Genomic DNA, 17,031 nt, shown 5'->3' with positions numbered 1-17,031 from the left:
TTTCTCCTACAAGTTTTACACATTTTATCTCTAGATTGTCTTTGTTATTGCTACTGAAAAGGTGTCTTCTCTTTAATTATAACATTCAACTGGGTTTTGCTTATATATAAAGGGTACTAATTTTATACATTAGTTTTGCATCTGTAACTTTACTAAATTACCTGTTTGTCATAGTTTTTCCATTGATTCTTAGAGGGTTTAAAGAAATATAGTCATATATTTTACATAAAAGAATAATCTCTTCTTTCCAATTTTTAAGTCTCAAATACTTTCTCTTATCTAATGTTATTGGCTTATGATCACTAATACATTACCACACTTGCTCTGTTACTTCTAATATTTCTAAGACTGTCTGCCAGCCTTTCTTAATTGGGATCCCTCTTCTGAACCATTGAACACAAAATGATTTCAGTGACTATTTCTCAATGCCCACAAGAATAGTACATAACCAGTACTTTTCTAGATGCAGAGGTGAAGTTAATAATTGCATACAAATGGATACTTCACGGCATTAGGGTATTCTCTCCCAGAATGCTGGTTGAGAACAGCTGTTACACTATTCAGTATTTATAAATGTTCTTACTAACTATGATGGTTTTACATATGATTAAAAAATACAATTACCATACAATAATATTCCCATACGTTTGATTTTACAATATGGGTACAAACACCAAGTTAAAATCTTGGGAAACTGTTTATCTTTATCTTAGTCTCCAAAAGTATAGTGCACAAATTATAACCACTTGAAAGACAAACCGCAAAGGAAATTGTTAGGCAACACCCAAAACCATTCTCGAAAAAAAAAAAATCCGTAATTTCTCATATATATATAACTATTTGAAGATATGGTAGCATCTTACTTGTTTAAAAAAATGTTTTTTTGACTTAATATAGGCTAGAAATAATTATCTATTTAACCACAAAATCAACAAGGTTTATCAAAATCAGTATCTGATCCAAATCCTGTATTCTTGAACAATGATAACCATCTAGATAATCATTTAGAATTTCAACTTTATAAATTTTGTTTCATTACTGTATATTCTTTCCATTTCATACTGCAGCTAATGACCACTACGTGTTATTTCTAAAGCCTGTACCTTGGTTTGCTTCTAAAAGTTGGGCTATTTTTTTCTTCTATATGATAATAAATAAATATATTATTTGAAATACTTTTGCCCCTAACAAAAAGACAATTTCTTTTTTTAAGAAAACTTTTCTTTGTATTTACAAATGATTAGTGAAAGTCACAGAGCATCACAAGATAGTAACTTGTGAGTTGCAGAAAACTGATTAAAAAAAAAAAAAAAGGCTTCAGAAATACCACACCAGTAACTAAGCTTTTTTCTGCATCCTGTTTATATATTTTTTCCCATCATGCACAGGTACCCTTTTTATTTAAGTGAATCAAAAATCAAGCTACAGATTTATGTAGCTTTTAAATCACAGTGCAATTCAAAGCTACAACTAATTGTTCAGATTTCTGTTCTCTAAGTTATGAATCTACTTTCCATTCCAATTCAACTTACTAAGGGGGGGAAAAAAAGTGAAATCACACTGAAATCTCCTATATTTTCAGATGATAAAAGATTATACTCTTGCTATTATACTCAATCTCCTGCTTTTCATTGGGAAAAAAAAAAATCCATCACAGTACAACCGAGTTTCACACAGAAGTTTAAATTACTCTTTGTGTGTTAGGAAATGTTTAGAGAAAAAAATGTCTTTTTCTAGGAAATCACTTTCACTTGAAAGTGATACTGCAACACTGGGCAGCCTAGAAGGGACAGACGTCTATTTCCATGGCACGTTCTCAATTGAGGAACATTTAGATCTTGAGAATATATAAAGAGTACCATTATTTCTCTTGTTTTTAGTGAATTGAGAATATATGAAAAAATTAACGGTAAGGAAAATTACTTCTCTATACTCCATTTTGTTGAGTGCTTAAAAGTTTTAATCTACTTCCTAAAATTAGCTTTGACTAATTAGGCAAACTCTTAATCAATTTGAGAAGTGTCTCAAAGCTATCTGCTTGCAAATACTTCATTATCATGTAAATATTTAAGTAAAATAAGTTTGCTTTCTTAACAGAAAAACAGACTGAATTGGAATGTCTTAATTTTGTACTTTGGAGCTACCTTGGTTTTTACTGCCTGCCATTTAAAAAAAAAAAAATATATATATATATATACATATATATATATGCTTTTAAAAGGCAAAGTCACAATTATTGATTTACTTTAGAAAAATTAGGAAAGAAGCATAATTTTAAAATTACATCACCCAGAGAGATCCAATTAACATTCAGGGATATATATATATATATATATATATTTTTTTTTCCCCCCATCCTACATGTAAAGAGAAATATATACTTCAGATATGGACTGTTTACAATAATGACTCATACTTATGCATTGCCCTGTATCTTGTCATTTACTGTCATTGAATTAAGACCTTGCTACCTAATAAACCATCCCAAAACTTTACTGACTTAAAACAATAACTGTACTATTATCTTTCATCTAGAACCTGCGAATGCTCTACTACTGACCAAACTTAATAAATCAGCACATGTAGTAGAAACTCAATAATGGAAAAAAAGAGAAGGCCTAAAAATGACTAAAAAAATACTGTTAAAGTGATAATGTGACCCCTGCGTGTTGTGATCCTGACTGATCTTTCTTGACTTCTTTATATTTTCATCATTTCCCAAGTTTTCTATAATGACTACATATTTATTATCAGAAAAAGCTAAAAAAATTTTCTTACTCAGAATATAATCTTGTATACATGATACAGATAAAAATACTATATATTATATATATATAGATATATATATATAGATATATATATATATCTATATATATATAAATAAAAAGAGACTCAGAATAAAAGATAAAGCCAAACCCATAAAAATATTAACATAGCTCTCTTGGCTGGTGGAACTATGGGTAATTTTTTTCCTTATTCTTTTTCATATTTTACCAAGTTTCTTTATCAACATAACTATTTCCATAATTTTAAAAAACTACTTTTAAATATGTAATTTTCATTAAATCTTCAGCCTCTCCTCTAAATAGCCACAGAATGTTCATGCTCTACCTGAAAACTGGCTATCACCTGAGGACACTTTTCCTTACAGCACTTTCTCTCCCACGCTCCCTGTACTACTGGGACTTATCGGGAGGTAAATGTCCTCCTCACTTATCACTACTACTGTTCCTCCTACTTCTCCCCAACACAGCTCCTTTAAGGCCCATGCCTTCAGATTATGCCACCTTCTACCCATCCTAATTACTAGTGATACAATTCTTGATAGCTCCCCTTCAGTCACTGAATAGTTTAGCAACAGGCTTATTCTCTTTCCATCTCTACGTTTTTCATTACTCTTAATTGAAATATCCACATGAACAATCCATCCAACATTTGGCCTCTATATGATGATCTTTTCCTGGATCCACCCCTATGATCAGACCTTAGACCTTAAGATCTCAATTTCAAGCCTCTCAATAAACCTTCCTACTTCTGGATTTCTTCCCCCAATCCATCTTTAACACTTTTCCCAGAATTCCAATCCAATCCACTCCCATCATTTTCATTTTCAGAATCTATTATTACCTTTAAATCTTAGTTTCCCATGTCTATAATCCCTGCCTTGCTCCTTTCTCACTCTGCCAGTACTCCCCCAACAAAACCTCAAACCTTTTAAATCCAGCTCTCTGCCTATTCCATACATTTTACCAAGTAGCTGAACAAGACTAGAAAAAAAGAAAAAGAAAAAAAAAAAAACACAACTGTGCTGGTTGCTTTCACTTTAAATTCATGACCACAAACCTCAAAGTGAGCCCTCAGTGTCGCCAGCAGTCACTGCTCCCCTTTACAGCAAAGGGCCTTGAAAAGGAGTTGACTACAGTTACTTCCATTTCCTCCCCTCCCATTCTCTCTCGAAGCTACTCTGATCAGGCTTTAATTCTCATCACTCCTCTGGGCATGTTATCTAAGTTACCAATTATCAGCCCCAAAGCATTTAATAGGCTTAATTATTCCTTCTTGTTTAAAACACTTGCTTTACACGGCTCCTAAAACAAGGCACGCCCATGTCTCTCCTCGCTCCTCACTGGCCACTCCACTTTCCTCTCCTCTGCTGGAGTTGCCTCTGTTCCCCACCTCCCCTAGGGTTCAGTCCTCAGGCCACTTCTCTCTATCAGTGCTCATTCTCTGGGCAAACTCATCCAATCTCATGGCTTTAAATACCATGCATAAGCTGATGACACCCAAATTTCTATCTTTCACCTCAACCCCTTCCCCAAGCTCTAGATACACATACCTGCCACTCTCTGCCCTACTCACTGCACTCCCCTCTCGCCATTCCTCACACGTCAGGCATGCTCCCACCTCAGTGTGTTTACTTGAAGTTCCCTCTATCAGGAATGCTCTTCCTTTGACCAGTCCCAAGCCCCTCTCCTTCAATATTAAGGTCTCTGCTCAAATGTCACCTCATGCAGAGGACTTTCCAAGTCCTTCTAAAATACAGCCCCTTCCCCTACTTCATAGTATTTATCACCATATGACGTTACATTATCTATTTGCATGTGCATCTGCTTTATTGACTATACCCCCTATTAGAATATAAGCTCCATGAGGGTAGGGTATTTGCTATATTGTTTACTGACTAGCACAGAGTGGGCACTAAAACATTTGTTAAATGTTTTAAAGATTCGTTAAAGTTTTCTGCTTTATCTCCAAGTGGTGGGATTGAAAGGACATTTCAATAGACAAGTTGCACATTTCAATAACGTTTGAGTTTTTTACAATCAACATGTGTTACTTTTGATATGAGAACAAAGGAAAAGAACAAGTAAAAATGTTAAAGCTTAACAAAAATGAAAAAGAATCAAATTATATGAATTTGAGAATATATATTTATGTAAACTACTGAGAAAAAGTTTTAAAAACAGGTCAGTAGGACTTAGACAAGGATGACACCTAAGTTTTATACGTTTATCTTGAAAGTCAACTGCAGTTGGTTGTGGCTGCCTGAAGCATTATTCCCTTTAGCTAAACTGGGTTCAGCAGAAAAGAGGGTTGCTTTCCAGGAAAATGGAAGGGGTAGGAATTGTGGTACTCATGGCAGATAAATGCTACTCCATGACTTTAAATCTATATGTGAACTATTTCCAATCCTTTATATTCAGCTGAGTGCTCCCAAGAATTCTGTACTTGTACTTGCACCACCTACTCGAGATCACCATATAAATGTCTAATGAGAGACCTCAAACCTAGCAACAACGAAAACAGAACTTCTGATCAGCAATGCCCTTTGAATCAGATAAAACAACTCTTCCCCTAGTCTTCCCTCTTTCAGTAGAGGAACCTTCATTCACTCAGTTGCTCATGTAAAAACTCTAGGAATTATCCTTAATTTCCCCCCTTTCACTCAACCCTTCACCTAAACATTCATATCTAGGAGCAAATCTTATTAATTCTAGGTCCAAAGCATTTTCTAACTTTAGCTATGTCTCTCTACCTCCTAGATTATTAGTACCTTAGACCAAGGAACCCTGGCCTCTTATTTGGTCCACTCTAATAGCTTTCTAGTTGGTCTGCCTGTGTGCCCTCTTACCCCCTTTTAATCTTATTACCTACAAAGCAGCCAAAATTATTTTTAACGATACAAATCAAATAATGTCACCCCCTATGGTTTCCTCCTCCACCCAAAATAAAATCCAAACTCCTAACCCTGGCTAATTTTCCCAGGCCTATCCCTCCAGCTTTATTTCAAAGCACTTTCCCCTTACTCCCTATACTTCTGCCATAATGACCTACTTTCGGTGCTAACGTTCTTTTCACTACAGGGCTTTTTTATACTAGCTGTTCCTTAGACTAGAATGTTCTCTTCGACACTCTGATCTCAATTTAAATCCTCCCTCTTCAAAAGTCTTCCCTTATGACTCAATCTAAAATGGTACCTCAGTTACTAACATCCCATCTTAACTCTCTGCACAATTAACTGCTAGATACTTGAGTGGTTTATTGATTAATTTGTTTGCATCTCTCTCTTTTACTATAATGTAAGATCAAAACAGTAAGTTATCTTGTCCTTTCACCACCCTGGTGAGAGGGTCTACTTAATAAATATTTGCTGAAAATAATTTGTGTAGCTTTTTAATGTGTTATATTTCAGCAAAAAAAAAAAAAAAAAAGTTCTCTTGCCCTCTGTGTGTGTTTATTTATTTATTCATATTTGTGGAACAACTGAATGGGACGAGAACTAAGTAAGAATTCCCGATTTAGGATTAGAGAAAATAATTCTCTGAGACTGAAAAAAAACAAATTTATTTTGATTCAAATCGAAAACGCACCAACTTTTGCCTGGCAGAGTTAGGTGCTGACTTCACAACAATGAAAAAACAGTTTGACCTCATGGAGCTTAAGGAAGACAATAAGACAGGCTATTTCAATATAGTTAGTAAATGCCACAAGAGGAGCAGCAGGCGGTGCTACAGGTATACTTAACCCCTCCTGGGAGGTAGCCGATCAGGAAACGCTTCCTCAAGGAAGTGCCATTTAAACTGAAATCTAATCTCAAGGATGAGAATTGTGATCTGTGCACTTGTGGGGGTGAAGGGGAAAGGAGAAGGGCACTCAGTGTAAGAGTAGTTTATTTTGGAGAGAGGAAACACGAGCAAAGCTCAGAATCCAGAAAGCTCGTAACATGTTCTCAGGGAACTGAGAGTTATTTACTGTGGCTGGAGAGCAGAATAGAAATTGAGACAGGGTGAGAGAAAGACTGAAGAGATAAATGGGTACCAATGTGAAGGCCTACTAAGGAGTTCAGACTTCATCCTGAGGGCAAGAAAGCCATGGCAGGATTTAAAGCAAGATTATTTTTCCATGTACCATAATCTTCATTAAAGAAAGATCACTTTGGCCACAATGTGGAAAAGAAATTAGAGGGAGACAGAAAGGTCAGTCTCTTCCAAGCAACAAATGATAGGAGAATTAGGATAATAAGAGTGGAGACAAAGGAAAATAAAGATTAAGATCCTACTCTAAGAAGTATTAGAAGCAACCACAAATTATAACACAAAATAAAATGAGCATGCAAATAAAGAGGTACAGATGTAAGTTACCAAATCTATCAGGAGTTAAGTTTCATAGAATATGTGAATCCAAGCTGAACTTTCAAAGAAGTATATAAGATTTCCAAAGATGAAGAAAAGAGATTTCAAGTTTTATAAAAGATTTTTACATAGCAGAGATGCTTCCTAGTACAAATAATTTAAAGAATATTTTAAAATAATCTGCATGTTTAAAATGTATACTGTATCCTATTTTTTAAGCAAAAACTTAAAAACCTACGTTTATGACTAATTTATAATTTATAAGATTATAATTTCATTGTAATTTTTAAAGTCTATTCTATTCAACTACAAGCTACAAAAATCATCACAGTCTGCCCTCTAATAGGTCTTTGTTATCATTACAAAGATAGCTTTACTAACAGTAAAATCATATGGATAAATTAGACAAAAACAGTCCAATCAAGATATATCTATATAAATAATTCAAGATTGTGAAATAAAGGCACATAATATTCCATTATTCTGATAAAAATTAAAATAATAATAAATTGACATGAATTTAAGAGATAGTAACCATACACTAATTCAGAAAATATTTATTGAGAATTTATACACACTCACACACACTTTTACATACACATTGGTACTATGACAGGCAACAGAGAGCCAAAGAGCTAAAAGACAGATCCTTCCTCAAGAATTTATAATCTAGATAGGGAGAAGGACATAAATGTACTTCAGTAAGCAATTTTATAAGACTTCTGTAATGATACTATAACTTTATAAATTAAAAATAGTTCTAGAAGAGATTTTACTATTCTTTCGCATTTGATAGTGCAAAATACAGATGTCAAAGGAATAGTATTCTAACATTAATACATTTTGTATTTCCAATGTTCTACTCTACAGATATAGTGTTGGATTTAAGAAAATTACTACTGATTTGATTTACGAAGATCAATTACTAAATACCAAAAAGAAATATCAAACCCTAGGTAAAAACAGAAAAAAATAGTAAGATGAAAGGAGAAATAATCTATGTAGGAATTTGTTAAAGACCAAAAAACCCCCAACATAATAATAATTTAGATCTGTAATTTAAGTAGTATATTTATCACCTCTCATTTTAATACCTGAAAGTAACGTACCAACACTTACCTTAAAACTATGAGCATGGCTATCAGGATTGAACAGATAGGATCTGCTATCATTAGACCAAAATTCTGCATCATGATGGCAGAGACAATTACACCGATACTCCCAAGTGTATCTGCTAGAATGTGTAAAAATACACCTAGAAATAAAGCATAATGAAAATCAAAATAACATTTTCTGATCAACTGAAAATGCAAATATTTCTTAAAACTATATTCTTGTTATTATATATATAAAACTAAATACCAATTTAAAAATCAGTAAGAATGCAGATTCACTGTTTAGTAAAGAAGTAATACTGATAGTATCTTTGGGAATTGAAATAATCTTTCCTTTTAAAAAACAGCAGGGGTTAAAATATTTGACTCATAAGTTATGCTTGCTCTTAACGATCCTTAGTATTTTGCTATACTATAAATGAAGAAGTAGAGAAATAACTGATTTAAAAAATTTTTTGTGCACATTCATCTCTGGTTAAGAGTCCAGAAGTTAATTAATAATTTGTTAGAAGAAAGCTGCATTAGGCTGAAAGAATCAGTCAAGAAAACATTGCTTGTAACTACAAATATATGTACACACAGAGCCCTCTTCTGGTAATTAAAATTATTACCATTTGAGACTAGAATTTCCTATGGACCATACTGCTAATCCTGGTAAAGTAATTATCCTGAAGGTATTGTTACCTAAAGTTACACACTAAACTCAAACCTGATATGAAAGAAAGTAGAGATTTGAATATTTTAAAGTGGATGTAAATATATTTTGAACTTTTAATAATTAAATATTACGTTAGTAGGATACTGATACTCTAACTGCCCAAGAACCTAGATATATTAACATTTAATAATTGATACTTGACTGGAAAACCATTAAAAAATGTCAAAAATTAAGTTTAGTATACATTATTTAAACAAATTTTAACTAAGACAAATTATTCAACATTTAGATCTGTAAGAGGTAAAATTTACTGTATAGCAAAACACTGTATCTTAAACGTCAACCACATGTTGCTAGTAGAACATTCTTCAACAGCATCAACTACTCTATCTGAAAAGAAATATCTAATGTGTGAAACCATGTGTCTACTTTAGAAATACTTATTTTTCTTTATTATTATTCAATAAGCAATTAAGGTAACCCAGTTATGTTTTAGGTATAAAACAGATTTATTTAAACTTGAAAACGCTTTCTAGTAATTTTAAAATGGACTATTAACAAGTTGTTAATCGAATCTTAATACACTTGAATTGAATCTTAACACACTCTAAGAAAATATGCTTCAATCAATCTGCTAATGTGGAATTTTATATCATGTATTAATACCAAATGTAATTGATTCCTCAGTACCTAATATGCTTTTTCATTTGTACAGAGTATTGACCTTTACAACAACTCTTCAAAAAGTTAACAGCTCTTTTTTCTGTAACAAAAAATATGTTAGAAGCACACTTATTAAAAAAATATTCTATTTCTCTATGGTGTTTCAAATAACAAAGAATTAAATAGGTTAATAAATGTTGGGACCATTTTAAGTTTTAAAATTAAAATTGGAGGAAGATACACATGGAAGTGGATTGAGGGTCCTTAACCTTCAAAACTCTTAAGTGATATGTGATCTTAAATTTTTATACATTCTTTAATCAATGTTTTGGTAGGATCAGAATTGAAAACAGCTCTAAACACTGAAAGGAAAAAGAAAAGAATCCTTTGTTCTTGATTTTCCTTTGATTGGCAAGTCCCTGGCTACACCTCATTTGCTGACATGAAAACTGGCTTTACTAGCAAGTGTCATTAACTAACTAAGCCCTTCTTATTTTCCAGTAACTGTTTCAAGAAGAAAATCACTACAGAAAGAAATCTAAACTAACATGTTTAACTTATATAAAAGTTAAAACCCTTAAAAGACTTGGTAGGATACTGATATTTTAACTGCCCAAGAACCTACAAAGCCAGGGGTCATATTGAAAATGCAGCAAATAACTGAAAAATTCAGTAAAGTCAGTTTTTCATGTGTGAGTATCTATACAAAAAAGTTTTAGTACCTGGCAGTTATCCTAACCTTCAGCTTTCTACTGGGCTGCTTCAGCCACCATAAATTAATGGATACTCTGAAAATATAAGCTAATTTTCACAACAGCTTGTATAAAACATAATTAGGAAGGCAAATCTGACCTCCCTTCCCTCAACTTGTGATGATTTCCAAGACTAAAACTAAATTCTTATTATCAAGGCTAAATTTGTAGCATTGGATACAGATGCATTACATATGCATGATTACAAGCTATTTCAGCAAATGCTGTCCTAAAACAATTCTGTGTATTTCACAAATGGAAAACTAGTGACTACAAGACACATTTAAGCCTCCTGAAATAAGCTCTTCAGTATGGAGGAACATATTCACAGTGAAAAAATAAAAAGCAAGAACTATATCAAAGAATAGAGGAGAAAATAAAAATAAGTACAGTTGAAGTTGGATCACAAGCTAGTGAGAAAGTGAGACTGCAGTCAAAAGTTAATAAAGGCAGGAAAATGGGGAGCTGCAAATTAGGAACTGTGACAGTGAAGTTTATATGGAAATCCAGAGCCAAAGATTGGTTCACATCCCAAAAAAGAAACTACCATATTTCATAGACAAGACTGATTTTCTCTAGCTTGTAAAATTCTGTAATATATAATTTTACATAATATGTAAGCTCCTCTTTAGGTGTCATCATTTGATGCCTATGGATATGAGAAAGATCTCCCTTTGCATTACATTTTTAAAAAATATAACAAACTTTACTTTTGAAAGCAGTTTTAGGTTCACAGCAAAACTAAGTGGAAGATAGAGATTTCCCTTACGCCCACTGTTCCAACTCAGGCCTAGCCTCCCTCATTGTCAACCTCCCCCACCAGAGTAGTATATTTGTTACAACTGACACATCATTATGACCCAAGTTCATAGTTTACATTAGGATTCACTCTTAGCTCTGTACATTTTTTGAGTTTGGATGCATTACATTTTTACCATTAAATTTTTCCACAACGTAAATATATGTTGAATATTATTCTTGGAAAAATTATTTAATAATTCTACAAAGGCAAACATACTATTATTTATTACTATTTATTACTAATATATTTATTACTAAATATTATGGTGTTACTAGAGTCACTGGCATGAGTATTTATTTAGATTTAAGCAGTATAGTTTCTGAATATTTTAATCTTCTTATTAAATCTGAGAAAACAGCCTAGTGACAGTTAAAAGAACATCTGCTAATATACCTAAGAGTATATATTAAAAAATCGACTAGGAAGGCTAACATTTTAAACACAAATACTGTGTTATACATTTTTCTTAAAGGAGAACTTCAGATAGCTCAAAACTACGAAACCAGTTTCATAAAACTGAGAAATATACAAATTGCTTGTCATACCTTGTAAAATCTGTCTACTGGGTCCTGTTGTTTCTTTTAAGGAGGGGCCATCTGTAGAGAGTTAAGTTAAATTATTTTAAAACATGTCTTCATTCCTGATTCAATTTTTGCAATTCAGAGTACTTTTCATTCAAAGGTATCATGAAGGATGCATGACTATATAGCCACATCAGACCTACAAAATTATTTTTAAAATTTAATATGGTAATTAAATGAAGACAGACATAGGAAATTTCAAATTGCATCAACAGTACAGAGTATTTAGGAAATTATTATATTAAGCAATCTGGTAAAAAAAAACAGTAAATTAAAAACATTGTGAATCTTCTAATATTCATAACATACCTTACAGAGCCTGCTGCACCAATTTTACAATTGGAAAATCCAGAAAAAAGAAAACTACTGCTTGATATTATAAGAAGACCAAGAAATGAAGCCAGGACAGCATCCAGGAAAACTGGACTATGGCAAACAGTTTCCCAATAGCTTCTAGATGAATGCGGCAAGTTTTTCATACAGAAGAGATAAAAATACTTTTTCATATTGCTTTTATAATGATGAAATGAAAAAAATACTGCAATTTTTATACTTAAATACTTGGAAGATTACTAATCAGCTTTAACATCAAAGCAGAAAATACAGGTAAACAATGTAAAAGATCAGCAATATTTGTTATGGGATCATCAGGTGGACTGATGAGCTTTCTGATCATGACTAACAGAGCCATGGCTCTTGGCCCACAGCACCAAACAGTGGACACACCCTTGTTACTACATCTTTGATGGAACACTGTAACAATGCCAGAAGAAGTATAAAAGCATAAGGCTACACAATGACTTCTGTCTTAATATGGCACTGCTGCGTGGGGAGAAAGATGGAGCTACCTTGAAAATCCTGATAGTCAAAAGTGTAACTCTTCTAAAAATCCAGCTCCTGATCAGAGCATGAGATTTCTGTCTATACATAGTTGGTCGAGATAAAGACAGTCTTTTTTTTTTCCTTTTCCATTATGGTTTATTATAAGATATTGAACACAGTTTCCTGTGCTATACAGTAGGACTTTATTGTTTATCTATTTTATATATAGTAGTTTGTATCTGCTAATCCCAAACTCCTAATTTATCCCTCCCCCACCCCCTTTCCCCTTTGGTAACCATAAGTCTGTTTTCTATGTCTGTAAGTCTGTTTCTGTTTTGTAAATAAGTTCATTTGTGTCATATTTTAGATTCCACATATAAGTGGAACTGAAACTGCTATAACAGAATTCCTTATATTTAAAGTTTCTTAGTATTGATACTTACATTATAAGGATGGAAAATAGGAACAGAATTGATGCCAAACCTGCTTTATGCTAATAAGCGTTATTTATCCATAAACTAATTGAGAAAAAAAGACTTCCAGTCATATCATTAAGATATGCATTTCAGGGACTTCCCTGGTGGTGCAGTGGTTAAGAATCTGCCTGCCAATGCAGGGTACATGGGTTCGAGCCCTGGTCTGGGAAGATCCCATATGCCACAGAGCAACTAAGCCCGTGTGCCACAACTACTGAGCCTGCACTCTAGAGCCCGCAAGCCACAACTACTAAGCCCGCGTGCCACAACTACTGAAGCCCATGTGCCGAGAGCCCATGCTCCACAACAAAAGAAGCCACCGCAATGAGAAGTCTGCGCACCGCAACGAAGAGTAGCCCCCGCTTGCCACAACTAGAGAAAGCCCATGTGCAGCAACGAAGACCCAATACAGCCAAATAAAAAAAGAAAGATATGTATTTCAAATAAAATGTTGCTTTTTTATGTTTATATACATATCAAAAATCAAAATAGAATTATTTCTATTGACTTTATACTAGTAAAAGCTACAATAACTCCATCCAAAAGAAATGTTTAAATGTTCTTATGTTCCTAAGAAATAAAATATTTTAATTTATATACATATTTTGTTGCAAAGAAATATAACAGATGGTCAACTAAGGACTTAAATATACTCCATTTTATAAAATTCTAGAAAGGAAGTGGAATAGAAATAAGAATTCGAGGAGAAACAGGATGCTGTAAAATTTATAACTGTTTATGCATTTTTGAATGGGTGACAATGGGTCTCAAATCACTAAGGTATTTAGAGTCCACTGACTGACTATATTCAATAGAGTAATATGGAAGTTTCATTCTAAATATAATCTATAAGGTATCAGAAATTACATTCTTTGCAATTATTTAAACAAATTTTTTTAGAAATCATCTTAAAAATGTGAGCAATATACAGTTTTTCAAAATTATTTTGGGATGCATGTGAGCAAAAAACTTAGAAAAGCAGGTTTTAAAGCATACCAGTGTAATAGTTACAAAAATAAAGCAAATGTTAGAGACTGAAAAAATTAGGGGCTTAGCATTCAATCTATAAGGGCCATTTCATATTTCCAAATTGAAAGCTTTAGGATTTGGTCTGTGTGCCAAGTACAGGCAATTTTTAAGCATATAATTTATTTAAAGATTAATCAAACGGTATCACCTAAGCAGCTTCTATCTATTAATCTATATTCTAAAATTTCGTGAATAAACTATTTAAATATAATTTTAAAATACAATGTTAATTAAGTTGATAAATACCTTATAACTTCGTACCCAATACTACATAAGTGAGCATATAAAGATTTCTAAGGAAACATGGAGGTAAATATCAGGTGATAGCTATCAAAATTACAAGAAAAATGTGAAAAATTGAAAACTCCTGTCATATTTTTATAAGCCTATATATGGCACAAAAGGCCTCATTATACTTCAAAAAAATCATTTGCTAAAATGCAATAGTTCCTCATTCACTGACACTCATTTAAAATAGTGGCATTTTATTATGATAAACTCACTGAAAAGAGCTACATCCACTACCTATGCCAAGTTAATTTCATTATATACTAAAAATAAACTAGTCCAGGAAACCATTCAGTCTGACTCATTAGAAAGGAACTTGATTGCAATATTTTTAACAGATTATTTCAACTACAAAAATTAATCTACGCAATTTCTGTTTATTTAAAAAGCTGTCCACTTGAAAGTATTTAGGCTGCACTCACCATGAGAATGAAAGTGTCCATGTCCATGAGCGTGATCATGGCTATGTGCAGCACCATGTTTCAATTCATGACTATGGCAATGATCTCCATGGCCATGTGCCTGATCCAGAGCACCGTTAAAGAGGGAATGACTGTGCCCATGGCCTAAAAACAAAGAGTGTTAGAACAAAAGTTATGTAAAAATATATTATTTAATGGTTACAATAATACTGACATTAGTGAAAAGAGTTAGCTCTAAAACCAGATTCGATTCAATAAACATTTACTTGTAGAAAGTGCTACAGATTCATTAAAACAATACTGAGTTTCTAGTATAAAGTACAGGAAGGAAATAAAAGCATGGAAGGAAGTGGTAGACTTTACTGGAGATGAAAATAAGTGAGAAGTACACAGAAATATTAAAGAGATTAGACAATGTTGTTCATTCATTCAAGAAGTACTTATTTGCAACACATTATGTTACAGCACCATTCTAGGCACCGGGGATAAAGCAGTGAACAATACAGACAAAAATCTTGGCCAAAACTTTGCCAAGTACTATTATACATACTAACAAAGATAAAACAATGCATGCATATGGTCACATTAAGGCGGTGGCAGGGAAGCGGCTGCATTTGGTAAAAGGATCAGTAAAATTAAAGCAGGTAGAATCCTTAGGGGAAAAAAGCACAAAATAGTGGGGAATCATTTCTCCATAGCAGACCTAAAAACTACTAAACCATCATAGAAACATCTTCTACAAACTATTCCAAAGCATAGAAAAAGACTGGATGTTACCTAATTCAAAACTATCACTTATATTTACAAAAATCCTAAATACCAGAAAATCAAATTCAGCACTGCATTACATGAAAAATCATGAATAATGGGGAAATCAACTTCCAGAATGTTGGACAGAGGATGTGGGCACACTAGCTCTCCTAAAACAACAAAAATATGTGGAACAAACTAAAAAATTTCAGAACTCTGACAATTAACCAAAACCACAAAAGGAACTGAAAATCATCTACCCAAGAAACTACCAAACCTCAGAAAGATGGCAGGGTCTTGATGTTTTAACTTGGGGCTATGCCATTCCACTTCCTGCCTCAGCTCAGTTGAGATTAGCCAAAAGCCGGCAGCTGTGCAGACAATGGAGAGATCTGATTTCTTCTGAAGCACTGTTAAAAGCACCATGTCCAGAGCACAGTCAATATTTTGTCCAAACTTGCAGTTCCCTGAAAAAAATCTCTATTCTCAATGTGGTAACTATCAGACTCAGAGTTCAGCTTTGAGAATTCAATGGCCACACACTGCAGGAAATGAATTAATCCAAGGAAGTCATACAACAGAAAAAAAAAACTACAATAATATCAGCAACAACAAACTCTGAGAGGGTGAAGTAATCTGGTATCAGTGTCATTTTAATATAAAAGGTCCAGTTTTCAACAAAAAAATCGTAAGACATGGAAAAAAAGAGGAAAGTATGCCACATATACAGGAGAAAAACCAGCCAACAGAAAATATTCCTGAAGGGGACTCAGATTTTGAACTTAATAAACAAAAACTTTAGATCAGCTCTTATAAATATGGTCAAAGAACTAAAGGAAACCATGTCTAAAGGATGAAAGTATAATAATGATGACTCATCAAGTAGAGAAAATTAACAAAGAGACAGAAATTATCTATCTATTAGAAAACCAAACAGAGAACTTCCCTGGTGGTGCAGTGGTTAAGAATCCGCCAGCTGATGCAGGGACACAGGTTCGAGCCCTGGTCCAGGAAGATCCCCCATGCTGTGGAGCAACTAAGCCCACGCGCCACAACTATTGAAGCCTGCATGCCTAGAGCCCGTACTTCGCAATAAGAGAAGCCACCACCATAAGAAGCCCACGCACCGCAACAAAGAGTAGCCCCTGCTCGCCACAACTAGAGAAAGCCCGCGTGCAGCAACGAAGACCCAACACGGCCAAAAGTAAATAAATAAAATAAATTTTTAAAAAAAGAAAAGAAAACCAAACAGAAACCCTGGAGTTAAAAAAAATAATAACTAAAATAAAATATCCACTTTAGAAGGGCTCAAGCACAGATCTGGGCTGCAACAACAGCAAACTTGAAGATGGATCAATAGAGATTATCCACTCTGAAAAGCACGGAAAGAAAAGAAAATCAAGAAAAATGAACCTTAGAGACCTGTGAAAACACCAAGTGTACCAAATTAATCATAAAGGGAGTCCCAAAGACAGAAGAGAAAGAAAAAGAGATAGAAAAAGTATCTGAAGAAATAATGGCTGGAAACTCCCCGAATTTG

At 33.4% G+C, this 17,031-nt stretch overlaps 1 protein-coding gene across 1 annotated transcript in view; it reads right to left on the bottom strand.

The window, feature by feature from the left end:
* Nucleotides 1-17,031, bottom strand: part of SLC30A7 (solute carrier family 30 member 7) — a 76,416-nt gene that overhangs the window by 33,871 nt on the left and 25,514 nt on the right. The window contains exons 6-8 of the mRNA XM_007169517.2: nucleotides 14,742-14,885; nucleotides 11,669-11,719; nucleotides 8,253-8,388 (exon numbers count right to left, since the gene is read on the bottom strand). Coding sequence (XP_007169579.1) covers nucleotides 8,253-8,388; nucleotides 11,669-11,719; nucleotides 14,742-14,885 — 331 coding nt within the window. The remainder of the gene's footprint in view (nucleotides 1-8,252; nucleotides 8,389-11,668; nucleotides 11,720-14,741; nucleotides 14,886-17,031) is intronic.

Source organism: Balaenoptera acutorostrata, chromosome 1 (assembly GCF_949987535.1).
Source record: "Balaenoptera acutorostrata chromosome 1, mBalAcu1.1, whole genome shotgun sequence".
Taxonomy (NCBI): domain Eukaryota; kingdom Metazoa; phylum Chordata; class Mammalia; order Artiodactyla; family Balaenopteridae; genus Balaenoptera; species Balaenoptera acutorostrata.
This window is presented reverse-complemented; position numbering and strand designations above follow the sequence as displayed.